Genomic DNA, 16027 nt, shown 5'->3' with positions numbered 1-16027 from the left:
TTATAATCTATCGGCTTTACAAATAAATTTTCTTAAATACTAAAATTTTATTTACACCTAAATTTTTTAATAGTTTATTGATTTTATATTTTAAAGAAATTAAATCTCTATACCCAAGAAGTTTTTATACATAAACAAGAAAATCAAAAAAAAAAAAATTTTAAATGTTTTAATTGTAAAAAAATTATATACACTCATGTATTATGAATTTAACTCTAAAGAACTGTTTCATTAGTACATGTTCTTGGTCCATTAACTAATGAATATTTTGATGAACTATCTTTAGATGCTTTAATACCATTTTTCATAAAGATCTCTTTAAATGTTTCTCTAAATTGTCTTGACATACCACAATAAATTGCAAAATTAATTGGATAACTAATTATTAATATAAAGTTTATAAAAAGTACACATAAATTAGCAACTTCATAATTTAAAAAATCAAAAAATGATACTGATATGATATGCAATACCGTTAATACAGCATTTGGTATTTCAACTGTTAAAAATACAGTAACAACAACAATTAACATCAATGTTGTACAATTAGCATCACGTAATTTTTTACATTCTTTTTTACGATTCTCTTTTAAAAGTTTTTCACGTTTCTCTTGTGCCAATTTCATAGCACGAAATAATAATATATTTAATGTTACAAGTATTATACATGGTAATAAATGTACACCAAATACCCTAAATGTATAATAAAACCAATAATAATAATCTTCACCAACAGCTATTACCCATTCAGCACCATCAGTTTTACATGTTAAAACTGTTGTATTATTCCAATTGATTTTAACAGCACTATATGTCCTGTGAATATAGAAAATAAAAATAAATAAAAAATTTGTTAATAATATTTTCTAAAACAATATCATAAGATTAAAAATTCTATATTAAAAACTAAATAAATGAATAAAAAAGATCCATACATTGGGGTTGGCGACGGAGGAGAATGGAAAGATTTTCAAAGTGAAGAGAATATGATTTTTCATTTTAATGAGCTCTAAAATATTATTTATAGATTTTTTTATTGAAATGTATGTTGTGGTATTGAATATTGATTTCTTAATAAACTATTATTAAAATTTTACGACAATTAATTTATTTTTATTAATATTAAGTATGTGTACAACTGTAAATATGTATATCTCAATACAATACGTTCTTGTTACGAACTTTATGGTGATTATAGTGGTGAGTCTTTTAAATAAAATGCTGTTGCAATCCATTTCTTGGAAACCAAAATATAAGTATAATAATATTTTATTCCCGTGATATTTTCGATTACTAAAGGTTCTAGCGCCAATGTTTTTGTAAAAATTTGAAATAAAATAAAATTTTGTTATAGAGCTTAATACCATTAAATTATGAATTTAAAAATTTATAAACTTATATGACATTACTAGTGAATATTTGTTCACGATCCTACCCAGTTGTTTTTAGTAGTAGTTAAATACTTTATGAAACTGAATTGAATTTTCCATTATTGAAGAAATTGCATCAATTGGCGGCTCCTATGTCTGACAAATTTTATTCAAACAAATATATTTTTTGTTTTAAGATTGAAATAAATAAACTTAAGGATTTTCTTAAATGAAAATATATTAAAATAAAAATAATCCCTAAAAGTATGCAATGTTTTTTTTTTTAAATGAAAACTTATTTCGTTTTAAGAATTTTTTTTAGAAATTAGTAAATTGAGGTATTTCATTTCGGTTAAATTTGAAATATTTTCACGTATTTATTGTTATATTTTTATACTCTTTTATGAAAAAATTCCAAATTACTAAGAATTAATATTTAAGTATGTTCTTTACAGATAGTTCCAAAAAAAATGTAATTTAATTAATCATTTAAACTAAATAAGAAAGCGTTACAATCAAAGTATATGTAATTAAAAATTACAGAAACAACAAAATTAAAACTGTCAACTGTGGAAGAAGTTATGTATGTTTCCAATTTATTGAATATAACATTTTTTTCAAAGTTCCGCGAAAAAATTTTTCATAAAATATTTAAAATTTTTTTTTCCGGTCCACAAATTTTTCATATGAATTTTTTATTTTATGCACAAATCTTTAATTGACTATCCTGTAATAAATCAAAATTTTTGTCAAAAATTATTTATATCATATGTTGACTTATGGTGGAGTTATTTACAATAACTCCACCATAAGTCAACACTGTTGTAATAAAATTGAAAATTTTACAACATAAAATTTGTCGTCAGGATATCAGAAATCAAAATTTTTTTATTCGTCACGTAAGCTATTATTATAGCTGTTTTATTCCTTTCTTTTTCCATATTACATATATTTATACTACATTCTGAGTGAGACATACTAAAAGAGTTAACTTTGTACACATAATTCAATTTAAGAAACAGAAAGCTATCCATTTTCAGAGATATTTTTAAAAGATCAAAAATGTGAATTATTTAAAAATATTTATGTGCTATTAAAATATTTCAACAAACAAATTTTACAGCTAATAAATTCCATTTTACTACATAGTTTTGATTTTATCGTAAAACTATTTTAAATTTAAATATTTATACAATGTTTTCAAATTTATTGTTTCTCTATAAAGTTGAGTCACGTTTTCCTTACTACATATACCTTTTCCTTTTAAGTTTTATGTTAAAAGAAATGAACTTAAATTTACCATCAAAAATATCATTTAAATTTCTTCCAATGTAATCCTTTTATCATTTCAAAAAACAAATAAAACAAACAGAAATACATGCATTTTTAAGTGCAATTATATAAAAAGGAATCAAACTAAATACAAACTGTACTACAATAATAATAATAAATAAAAGGTAATAAAAAAACATAAAAAGGATTTAAAAAAAAAAATAGGAAAATAAAATTTTTTACTATTGTTTATTTTTTGGTCTTTAAAATAACTTGAAGCTGTCAACTTTATAGCAATTTTTCTTTTATTTTTTTTTTTTAAGGATAAAAGGAAAATTATTTGTTTTTCTTATATTTGCTTGAGGTGTACTTACGTATCAAAAAATCTTGTACTTTGATGCAATACTGCTGCTATAAAAATATACAATGTACAACGTTTTACTCTTGGCATTGTACACCAAGTTCTCGCCATTGGGGCATGACAAACATATATGTACCTGTAAATAAAACACAAAAGTAGGTGAACAAAAATGAACAAATATTATAAAAAAAATACATGGAAAGAAACTTTTATTAGACAGGGTTATAAAGGACCTAAACAAAAGTCGTTTCGTAATTTTCATATTTTAACATTTTTTGTGTAAATAATAGAAAATTATTAAAAAATAAAGTTGGGTCAAACCAATGGTTTCTATTGCAGCACTTTTCCCTTCAACAATTGAAAATATTGCTTTTAAATACAGTCGATGTGTACCTATTACACTATTAAAAATATTTTCATTCATATTCGACACTATTGCTACGATTGCATATATTTAGGATTAACAGTTTATGCACTCTTTGAAATAAAGCAAAAATTAATATAAAAAGGGGTTAACATAATGGTTGATTTTAAGGGTTAATTGCGTGACTTAAGAAAAATAATTATATTTTTTAATGTCATAAAATTTACCGTTAGCTTTTTGCGTTTATAGAAATTCGAAAAAGCTTGCGGTTTCGAAAATATAAGGCGTCAAAAATTCAAGTTTTACAAATTCAAGAGGCAATAACTTGAGACGGGGTGGATATGTAAAAAAATTTTCTTCTAACGAAATAAAATATTGATTAGTATCTAAAAGCTGCTAAAATTTCAGGGTCCTACAAGCTCAGGTCTAGAAAAACAACGACATCAAAAATTTGGAAAAAATGGATTTTATATAACGGTGTAGTACCTATCTTCAAGGGTGTAGAAGTTTTGTAAACAGACACACGGACTGACGAACGAACGGACAGGGTGAAGCTAATAAGCATTTTTTTTTCAAAAATTTTTTGGAAAAGTGCTAAAAAGGAAAAATTAATAAACATTGTCATTTTAGACAATTCATAAAAATTTAAACGAAAAATAGAAAATAAGGATATTTTTATAATATAAAGATATATGTGCTTTTTCTCCTACATGTCCTTTCCTGGTGTATGTGTTAATTTGAACGCATGAAATGTAAATTTTTTGTTATAACATGTTACTCTTGGGAATTGGTTTTATTCTTGTTTTGGTTTTCTGGTTAACCGTAGCACAGTTATGAAATAATAGTATTTAAAAATTATTTCAAAATTTGTATTTCGAAATATTTCATGCTGTAAATTATATAGCGAAATGCAAGACGACTTGCTTGAATAATATATTTATGATATAAAAGAATTAAAGGGAATGATCAGTGACTCGTTCACATTTAATTTTATTTCCTATTGAAGAATCTCAATTGTTATTAAGTTGAGTTTGTACTTTTGGAATTATTCTAAAGCTATGATTCAAGCATCAAAAAATTTTTATATGAACAAATGGCAAAATATCTCAAAAAAATCTGAATAAATAAATTTTGTACTTGTAATAAATTAATTCTTGTGTACTATTTTATTGGATTTTTAACGTCCTTTTAAATTTTAGAATTAAAGAATAAAAATCATTTCTTCTTAAGTGCTGAAGGCTGGTGATTTCTTTTTCATAATCTACTACTCGCCGTATTAACTATATTTTTTAACCAAATGGAGACAGTGATTCGGATAGATGACTAAACGAATGAAAAAGAAAATGGTCCGATGAGATGGAAAATTTCTATAATAAAAATTTTTCTCTAATATTCTTTTTAAATTTCCTAAAATACACAAATATAATGCAGCAATTGAATTGAAAGCGTGAAGTAAATTCGTCAATATAAGAGTGTTTTTAAAGAGAATAACTCTTAATCTGCCTTTAAATTTAATCTTATAAGAACGTGATTTACGATATCTTTTAAATTTTTTAATTGCGATCTAAGAATCACTTATTAAATTTTTAGTAGTTTTTATAAAAATTAAAGTTTCATATAAGATCTTGACTTACCTATGCGCTGCTAATGCTACTGTTAACCATATGGACGCCGTGTGAAATAGATTCGGCATAGTCTGTAAAGAAACATACAAAAAATTGTTTGTTTGTTCAAACTCACATATTAAAAAAACTTATTATTTAAACATTAAATTTAAAAAAATTGCATATTTTCAGGGGTAATGCTTAAAATATTCAAAATAATCTTCTTTTAGAACATGTGTTGCTTTTAATTAAACCATTTTGGTTATTAAATTTAAGTATTCCTTGAAGAAATATATTAAAATGTGTTTTTTTTTGGCAATAAAGTGGGTTAACTAAAACTGAATCACCACCATCATTAGTTAAATATGTTGAATTTAATAAGGAGTAGCTTCTCATATAAACTAATTCATTTTTCTTTGTAAATTGTTGCAATTCAAATTTCCACATTTTTGACTCAATTTTATTTTTGGAAAATTTGGACAAAACAAAATATTGGTTACTTTTTTTGCTTTCCCATTCAGTATTTTTAATAAATTGCAAATAATATTTTAATATATCTCGAATTATGGGTTTTTATAATAAAATTGAATAACAAAATCTAATGTGGCATGTAAATGAAATAAGAGTGCTATTATATAAGCTTTATATATACATATTAATGGTAATAAGGTTTGTATCATGACGTTAGAGCTCTTTCTATTAAGATTATAGGCATACAATATTAATATATAGCGTTCAAAAACTTGATCGAATGTGTATATATGAGCAAATAATAATTTATTTTAATGTGCTTTCAATACACTTAATTTGAAAAATAACAAAAGCGCAAAAACGAAAAAGAAAGGAGCTTAGTCCTTGGTAAACAATTTTCAATAAAAATATTATAAATATAACTAATATTTGGTCATAAAAATAGCAATGATCTGATGCTGAGATTTGATTTTTCTTAAAGGATACGAAATTAATATTCGTAAAAATTTTTCATTCTAATGTAACAAAAGTTAGTAAAGCAATTTCATTAATTTTTTATTATTTTTTTTATTGAATCGTTCATCATTCTTTGCATATAACATAAAATGAATTCTTTATAGTTTGTTTCCATGGTTAAATATAGCATAAGAAGAGGTATTATAAATTTAATACAATAATAAGCTGATATAAATATTAAAATTGCTGCTCTATTGAAACGAAAATGTTTTGAATTTTAGGCTTAAGTGAAAAATAATTTTTCTTTTTACAAATATCAATTATTTGCACGAAGCATCAATTCTCATGCAACACTAAAATTTCGCTCAAAGCAAAATGAATAATAAATATTGTAATATCCTTGCCATAATCTAATTTAATTTTTAACCTCAACTAATATAGATCACTTATTTTACAATATAAATTAATAATATTGGAGGTTTAGTAAATTAATTAATGTGTAAAAATAGTAAACTTCGATTATGTCAAATTAGAGGCAATCTCTATATTATAAAAATTTCCCAAAAAAATTTATTAAATTTTAAAAATAGTTTTCAAGCAGAGATTTTGCGACAAGAAATTTTTAATTAATCATACTTGAATTAAATATTCATGGAGTTGCTTAAATTGTATAACTACGTATAATAAAAATCTTTCTTAATTTTATATTAAATGAGCATTATCAAATGATTATATAAATTTGAATTTTCGAAATTCCTAATGAAGTAATTTATAAAAATTCAAGGTAGATTTGAAATTTCTTGGAAGACTTGCTTTTTTTGTATTATACTTAAAGGATTAATTTTCACTAACCTTGTTCTTATAAGAATCATCAGAAAAATTTGGTGGAAAAATTTTCAATTAATAATTTCTTGGGAATTATTTCATGATCATAACTCAAACTTTTAAATTTTCTATTTATATAAAAATTATATACAAGCCTACATTTAATTTATTTTAAATTATAATTTTAAGGCATTCATAGTTAAAATTGGTTTGTTTGAAAGATTTGCAAAATAAAATGATAGAGTTTCTAATTTCAAGAATTCATTATTTTATTATTGTTATTACACACCCACTTAGATATTGCTAGTTAACTTAGATATTGCTAATCTTGTAAGTCTTATCTAATACATTCAAATAATTTTAGTGTCTTGAAAATAATATTTTGGTTCATTACTTAAAGGCGTACATTTGATGTATAACACTTTCTTCATATTTACTATAAATAGAATATTTTAGTCCTTTAAGAAAATCATTTCAAAATTAAATCTTGGGGCAATTAATCTATTTTCTAAAATAAATAAGTGATAATTTAAATTTATTCTAATATTATAATAAATCTAAGATGATGTTAATATTTCTATTACAATATTACAAAATTTTAATTGATTTCATTCTAAAATATTTTAAAGATTTGAATTGGTTCTTAAATTCCAATGAAATCTTTAATATCCTTACAAATTTTTATTCACCTTCATACTAGTTATTCTTTTTATAAACACATGTACTTATTTATGAATATTAAATCCCGATTTTCATTATATAAAAAAAAAACACTATCAAAGGAAATTTATAATTATTATTTGGCAGCTTATCGATTATTTAAGAAGTAAAAATTCTTTGTTTGAGGAAGATTTTTAATTAATAATGGCATTGTGGATGACCTTTATTTTATGAATTAATTATTATAAAAATTTAAAAAGAACCTTGGTTACCTTGGCGAATTAGTATCTTTTGATTAATTTTCCTTTTTTTTTTATGTTTGAAAAAATTAATACACAAATGAGATAATAAAATTTGAAATAATTTCTAATTAGATTAAATTAATTATTATTAAGGGAATTTTGTATAAAAGTTGATAAAAATTTTTTTATTAAAATTATCAAATAACAATTAAAGAATTTCAAAAGTTTTCTATAAAATTTTACTTTAGCATCAATGAATTTTTTATTGAATTAAAATCAATTTCTTTACGATTTGAAAAAAAAAAAATGCGAAAAGAAATTAATTACAATAACACCATGGTGATCATTTTTCTAAATATCGAAAGTTTAATAGTAAAGTTAAGTAACAACAAGTTGGCTTATGAATGGAATGAAAAGACTGGGTGAAATTTATTGAAAAAAAGTGAAATACGTAATTCATTTATGTGTAATTAATGATTTTTAGAAGAATTTAATTATAAGTTGACTGGAACTTTTAAAGCAATAGTTAGGTGTGAAGAGTGATTCAAACTATTTACAATTTTATAGAATTTTTTAATTAATAATGCAAGATTTCTTGTTAAGTTGAAAAGAGAACAAGGGCAGTTTAGGGCGAAGGGAGGAGATCGCTGGGAAATGTCAAAATTCACATACAAAACACATATTTTAATGGGACTGCTAAGAATCAAGCGAAATTGTTGTGGCGAATTCCAGTACTGGAGCTTTTCATAGTTATAATAGCATATTTTCATTTAGGCAAACAAAAACAACTAAAAAGAAGTTGAATAATTTATATTAAGAAATTCGAATAGATTTTCTGTGCAATTTTAAATTAATACAAAAGAGAATAATTGTGATCCTGATTAAATTTTGATGGAAAATAAAATAAAGTCAAAATATAATTCATTGAAATAAAGGTGAGAAACTACCCCCATCAAAATTTTTAGTTATTCGGAAAAAATTCAATTTGGGGCTTCTATTTAGTGCAATAAATGAACGGTTAAAAAAATCCTCTTAGCCTTCCATAATTGTTTTCGATAACAACCTAAGTTTTCATTATTATTTCCATAATTTGTACACGAATTTATTTACAAATAATTTATAAATTCTACGTAATATTCAAAGTGCGTATAGAATTAAATTTTAGGAATTTTGGACACATGTCCTTCAGTTAGCAAAATTTACTTCTAGATTTTAAAAATCGAAAATTCAACATTCTTTTAATAAAGTTTAATAACATTTTATTAGAAAATAAATTCATTCTTCATTATACTTAATAAATATTTGCGATTACAATGAACAGTCGATACAAAAACTATTTAATTAATTCCTCATGAACTTTCATATATACATATATACATTCTTAAATATCTCAAGATTTCCAATTACATTCTTTTGAAACAAAGCTAATTAAATTAGAAAATAAGATTTTTATTGAGTAAAACCAAAAAAAAAATTTTGTTGAGTTTTTTGGTATTTCGGAATTATACGTTCAAAAAATAAAAAGTTTTCAAAGATGAAACTAGGAAATAAGAGACCATTTTTTCTTAGTATGAATTCTCTATTGAATGAAATGTTATCTAAGATTGAATATTAAATTTTCTTAGAGCTTGTTTTTCTTTACTTCCTCCATAACTCCTAATATTTTGTTTCATTTCCTTTAACTAAGTTGTTTTCGTTTTACACAATTAATTTCGATTCCGTAAGGTTACTTTTTTTTGCTGGCTTCTCTTACATAAGGTAAATAAAATTATTCAGATTGTTTTCTTTTTGGTTTTTTTCTCTTCTTTCTATTACAATTTATTTTCTTTTTGTCAATTTAGCACACAAAAATATTCTGTTAATGTTTACTTCTGATCACGTGTTCAAAAAATGTATAAGAAATACGAGAAATGCTTATTTGATAAAGTTAAACAAAAAATGGTATAAGGACATAGGAATAAAACCAGAGAATTGAATTGTTCAGTAGAACATTCGGTTTTTGTTAGCATGATATGAGGCTTTAATATGAGGGTTTTTGTTTTTTAAAACTTTCTTACATATATAAATAATTTGCTTAAATTCGAGATTTTAAGTTTTAACCAGAGGCGAAATTTATTAAGATATTAATTGCTTTAATTAAAAGAGAAGAGGAGTACATTTAAACTGTAGGTAGTTTTAAATAAAAGGACACCGAAGTGAATTTCCTGTAAGTGTGTATATTGCAAACAGAAATTGAATAAGATATGGATTAATCCTAGATAATTCAAATGAAGAAAAATTTCGTTTACGATATTTTTAAATAGGTCATTTCTTTCGAAAGTTAATAAATATTTTTGCAAGAAAATTAAAGTTTATAATCAGATTTGGAGTGGTCTTGCAATAGGAAGTTTCAAATGAAATCCAATCACATAATTATAATCTATCGCTTTGTATGACTTTCAAATTAATAATTATGTGGCGTGTACACAAGTCCATGATTTTCGTAAAATTGAAGTAAATTAATTTAAAATAAATCTGTTGTAAAAAACTCAAATACAAGTTACAAAAGGAATGGCAATTTTCAAATACCATAAAAATTACGAGAAAACAAGAAGAAAAAAAACAGTATGAAAATCTCTGTCGTAAGGATATTTTACTAGTTTTTATTCTGAAAACGTCTGAATTTCGTATAATGTTCACTCAATTTAAAGATGTCCAACGATGTTTTTTTTGTTTTGTGAATAAGGAAAGAAAATTATAAAAAATGAAAACAAATAAATATTTTAACCTTGATCCTTGATGTGTTGAAATGAAAATATTATATTCACGTATGAGTGTGTGTGTGTGTACTTTCATTTGAAATAAAAATTGTTTCCTTCTTTTTTTTTGCATTAATTTTTCTTCTCTAGCAATTTTTTCTACATACGTTCTTCTATTCAACATTTATTTAAGATTTCTATAAACTTACTGTGATGGTTATTTGTTAAGTTGGATGCTATGTGGAAGGCAAAAGTTCAAATCTTATATATGAGAAGATTAAAGAAGTATTTTTGCACTTATTAAATAATCAAATAAATTAATTTTCATGTTTATGTTGATGCATGTAATAATGGTGTTTTACATTTACAACTGACATATAAAATTGTGAGATAAATTTTTCAGGATAAAATTCTAATGGATTATTTTTATTATGTTTTTTTTTTTTTTGGATAGGATGGTTAAAATAATAAACGAATTGTGGAGTAAATTAATCAAAAATGTAAAAATTACAAAGTAACATTGGAAGTAAATAAGGAAAGTACTTTCTGTTTTATTACAGACTCTTTTATATGCATATTCTGGCCTATGAAGTTCGAAAAATAGTAAAAAAGAAAGTGAGCCCTTGAGAAATTTTAAGGAATTTAAAACTGTTCGATGTGAATTCAAACAATCAACTGTTAATAATTTGAAAATTTTCATGTAATTTGGGCTCGATTCATCATAAAAAGGCAAGATAACCAAGTTTACGTCGATTTTTTTCAGTCTTACAGAGAAAATGGGAAGAAATGTCTTTATTCTCCTTTTTGGTATAGCTTACAGTTATATAATACGTTTGTGTAAAAATTTTCATTAATAATATTTAACAGTTCCGTTTGGTGTAACTTATAACTTTTTGCTTCAAAATTATATGTATAACAAAATCTCATCATCTTCCATGATCGCCATTAGTATATTATTAGAAAACGGTTGAAAATATTTCTAATTTTTAAGAAATAATTTTTAATTAACAAAAAAATAATTTAGATATTAAGTCATTAAATAAATTTATTAGATATTGAAAAATGGCTAATAGATGTAAAATAATAGTATTTTGAAATTGACTTACCTCATTGAACGTATTAAAAGCGTAACAAGCTACAGGCGAGGTAATCGGTTTATAATGATTCCCTAATGAATACATATAAAAAAATCCTGGGGCGGGAAATAATACTGTAAGCATATCACACCAGGCCATACCTAAAATGTAAATAAATAAAAGAAAAATAACAAAAATTCATATTTTATAAAATTATTTATTTAATAAATATAAAATTAGATGTTGAACGCTAAATCTTAACAGTCAACTATCGAATGTCATCTGTCAAATGTCAATTATCAAATGTCAACTGTCACATGTCACCTAACAAACGACAATATGCCAATCATTAACTCTCACCTGCCAACTGCCACCTGTCTTCTGTCAACAGTCACCTGTTAAATTTCGAAGTTCAAATGGCAAATTTCAAAATCAAACGTCAATATTGTCAATTTAATATAAAATTTAAGCAAGTGAATGCCAAACATTTGAAAAAGCTATACGTCTGGAACGTTGACTTAAACATTATAACTCAAATGTAGAAAAATTTTCAATGTTAATTCTGTTGCATCTCTTTTCATTATTCAAGATTCTGTTAATTTTTGATGAATACCATCAAATATCAGAAAACTGTTTTTTTAATGGAAACTGAGAACTAAATTAGAAATTTAGTTCAAGTTTAGTTCATTAAAATATGGTTAAATAAGAAATAAATTTCTGACCATAACAATTAAACTTAAATAACTGAACATTGCCTTAGAATCAATCACACTTCCTTTAAAACATTCTTAAGATTATAAGATTAAATTAAATCGAAAGGATTCGATTTAAAATGTCCTTACAGTAATCTTTGTAAAAATAATAGTTTTACATTTTCAATTTAATATTTTTAACATTTAATTTTTTACTAACAAAATATTGTTGAATCTTATCAATAAGAAATCTTGGGAATATTCTTTCACTTCCATTCCAATTCTATGATTTTCTATAAAAAACACACAATTGCATAAGTATATAAGTATAAGTATGTATATGTATAAAAACTGTAAATCACTTTGCAATAGAAAATAATTTAAAATCGATTAAGTTTTTTTAATGCTTTTAGAAAACGTAAGATTTTTTTTTGCAATCCATTTATTTTCTATAAAATTTAATGTAAAAGCAATTTGAAGCAGTTTCTTTTTATGCAATTCCTTACGTTATTCAAATGCATCTTTTTAAAATTGAAATGACAAACATAATGAAATTATTTTTCAAGTCCCTTACAGTAATGATTTTATAATAAAAAAAACTATATGTACTACTTATGTGAGAAAATTGTGTAAGAAAGGTTATCTTGCCTTGAATTTTAACTTATAAACTTATTTTGTTTTTATTTTACATTTTTGCCGTGCTTCAGCTTGATCCAATTTTTGCTAAAATGGGCTCATCTATTGACGTTTGAAAAGCGTAGAGTATTTCGAATTGGAACTTTTGAAATTCCACAAGATTATTAAATATTAGTTAGAAAATAAAAGTAAAGAAAAGAGATCAGATTCAATTTTAAAAAATTCGTTGAATTTTTCGAATTTTTCTTGTAAATTTTTAATATCAACTTCAACTAGCGCTTAAGAAACTTATAAGGAGATTGATCACAACATAAAAACTAATCTTGATTTTAAATAAAATTCGTTGTCTTTTATTTGTCAATATTTTTTTCGTAATTCTTATATGTTTAAAAATTTTGTTTAGTTTTCGAATAGAATTTTAAAAATAACTCGTATACCAAGATTAAACCCAATAAAAATAACTAAAATAGTTAGGATTAAAGATAGTAGTTATATAGAAAAGTTAATTTAATAAAAATCTTTTTGTCTGCTTATTTAAAAATAATCTAATTCTTCTCTTTGGAAAGTGATTCTTCTCTTCCTATTTCATTTATGTGGTAATATTTAAAACTTATAGTTCCTTCTTACACAGACAATAAGACATAAGAACATTGCTTTTAAAATTTCTGATTTAATATTTATTATAAATCAATTTTTGAACAATATGGGATATTATACAGAGTTGAAGATGATGAATTAGAATTTGAATTTTTCTTTTGAAAATTGAATCATAAATCCTGTTACCATGTATTGATATCTGACATTTGTTATTAAAATGCATGACGACGTTTTGCATAAATCTTATTACCATTTTCTTTTTTTTTTTGTTTCAATTATCGTCCTGTATAGAATAGAATTGGTTAGTTATAACAAATTATGCAAAAAAAAAGAGAAACAGACATCTACAGCAAATTAAATTCACTTGTGCATCAAATCACCTCAATACAATTTCCAAAGAAATGAAATGAAAAAGGAATAAAGAATAATACAAAATGATTTTATAAAATTCGAAATAAGGAGTTTAAGAGCTCTTCAGGATAACATTAATATTTTAATGTTATAATCTTGTGAACATAGGAAAACATTTTGCATAGGGATTGAATAGAAAATTTTATTTTTGATATTTTTAATTTTGAATAATTTTTCTTGTTTTTTTTTGTAATAAAATAAATAGAGTGATAAGGTTAAAAATTGCATGTTCCATTTTGTCGCCTCTCTGGAAAGAGAAGCTTTCAGATTCAGTTATTTGAATGAAAACTCGTAAGAGTCATCCAGAATTTTAGGTTTTTAATACAAAGTTGGAACTGAAGTATGATTGTGTATTCAAAAGTAATTTGATATAAGAACTTTAATAAATAGTCCATTAAGTCAATATTAAAATAATGACGAGTCTCCTATAATTTGCAAAATTTTTTGAAAACAGAATTATCTGATTTGGTTAAGAAACTTATCGCCAGTATAAAATCAGCAAGACAAGTGTTAAAATAACATTTTGGATTTGAATTCACCTTTCTATAAGCCTTGAAATACAAGTGTGACTAATATAATTTGGATCATGAACAACATACAAATACCTACATTTTATTTATATAATATATAATATAATTTACTTACACATTAAAACAAAATTCGTTGGTGTTGCCATATTACGTTTATTTAATACAATAACAATTAATGTATTCGCTGTTACTGTTATTGGTAATAAAAATGGTGTTATATAACCATTTAATAATATACTATATTCGACTGGTGATAAACATGATACATTAAAATATGTAACATTATCGGAATCGATATCTTTACAAAATTCTCTTGGATATTTAAATTCATCATAATGTTCATGTTGTATTGATGATCTAATATCATATTGTGTTGTATCAATAATACCGATACCACTACCACCGCCACTACCAACATTACTTATACTACCAACACTACCACCACCGCTACCATTTTGTAATATATTAATTGATTCATTTTTTATACTATCATACATTTTTGATATACCATTTGTTGTTACTGCTGCTATTGCTGCTGTTGCTGTTGCTGCTATCGATGATTCAAATGGAAAATTAATTATTGAAGAATTTTCTGTTGTTGTTGCTGCTGATGCTAATGTTGATTCTATTGTTGGTATAATTGTTGTAGGTGTATTATTAGTTATTATTGTTGTTGCTGCTGTTATTGTTGCTGTTGTAACATTTAAAATTGTCGATGTTATCAATGATATATTATTATTGAATTGAATTGAGGCCATTTGTAGAATATCATTTGTAAGATTTTTTATTGTTTCATTCATATTATATTAATTTTTATTGTTGTTAATTTTATAAATCCTTTTGTTTTCATAATGTTAAAAATATATAATAATATAAATCAGGGTTTATTAATATATTTACATATGAAAAATATTTAATTATAATTTTATATTTGTTAATATTTTTTTTTTATTATTTAAAAAAATAAAGATTTTTATTGCACTATTATTGAATTGGTTGCCATTTACTCAAGTTAATTTTCATTTATTTATTTTAATGAAATGAAGGATAACGACAATTTCTGTAGGTATTTTCTCTATTGTTTAAAGTTCTTATTTAAATCCAGTTTTTAATATTGTTTTTTAATATTTAATAATATTTTATTTGTATTATGTAAAATTCATAATCAAGATATAAATTTATTTAATAAAAATTGTTTTTTATATTTTATAAATCGGTAATTAAATATCATTTTTCTGTAAAATATTTTCATTAATTTTTAAAAAATATTAAACACATGAATTTTTTTTTTTACTTAAATTCAATTAAATTAAATTTTGCTTTATTTTATGGTTTTTGAACATAAACTGTACTGATTTTTATGATTTTATAAAAGTTTCTTATTAAGCATTTAGTTTCCTTTTTTTCGTAATTTTTAATATATAGTTAAGGATAATAGAGTTTTGTGTTATACAATAAATGCTCACAGTTTATATTATTATATATAATAATTTTATATCTTTTTTGGTATATACATTTGACATTTATTAACTTTTATATATTCTTATTTTTAGTTTATTATTTTTTATTTTGTAAATTTTTAACATTTCTGTTATATAATATGAAAATTATTCATATTCATTTGGTATCTAATACCATATAATATAAAACTGTTATATATTTTTAAAATATATTATATGCATTTAAAAATAAGACAATATGGAATTTTTGAGAATAATATAA

At 23.3% G+C, this 16027-nt stretch overlaps 1 protein-coding gene across 1 annotated transcript; it reads right to left on the bottom strand.

Moving 5' to 3' along the window:
* Positions 1 to 215: 215 nt before the first annotated feature.
* LOC129619047 (sex peptide receptor) lies at positions 216 to 15113 on the bottom strand. The gene is made up of 5 exons (XM_055534122.1): positions 14421 to 15113; positions 11470 to 11600; positions 5002 to 5063; positions 3017 to 3139; positions 216 to 816 (listed from the first exon to the last, which is right to left on the bottom strand). Exons 1-5 carry the CDS (start codon positions 15103 to 15105, stop codon positions 216 to 218), a joined length of 1602 nt encoding a protein of 533 aa, XP_055390097.1. The 5' UTR covers positions 15106 to 15113.
* Positions 15114 to 16027: the final 914 nt, after the last annotated feature.

Source organism: Condylostylus longicornis, unplaced genomic scaffold, assembly GCF_029603195.1.
Source record: "Condylostylus longicornis isolate FDR11 unplaced genomic scaffold, ASM2960319v2 ptg000010l, whole genome shotgun sequence".
NCBI classification, from domain to species: Eukaryota; Metazoa; Arthropoda; class Insecta; order Diptera; family Dolichopodidae; genus Condylostylus; species Condylostylus longicornis.
The sequence above is the reverse complement of the archived record's forward strand: the minus strand, read 5'-3'. Positions and strand labels throughout refer to the sequence as shown.

What these genes read in the sequence shown, in the direction of transcription:
- LOC129619047 (XM_055534122.1), bottom strand. Translation starts at nt 15,105, where the DNA reads ATGAATGAAACAATAAAAAATCTTACAAATGATATTCTACAAATGGCC. An exon ending in GTAGCATTAGCAGCGCATAG is followed by an intron (nt 3,140 to 5,001) that starts GTAAGTCAAGAT and finishes TTTTATTTACAG; the next exon opens with GTACATATATGTTTGTCATG. An exon ending in AGTACAAGATTTTTTGATAC is followed by an intron (nt 817 to 3,016) that starts GTAAGTACACCT and finishes CTATATTCACAG; the next exon opens with GACATATAGTGCTGTTAAAA.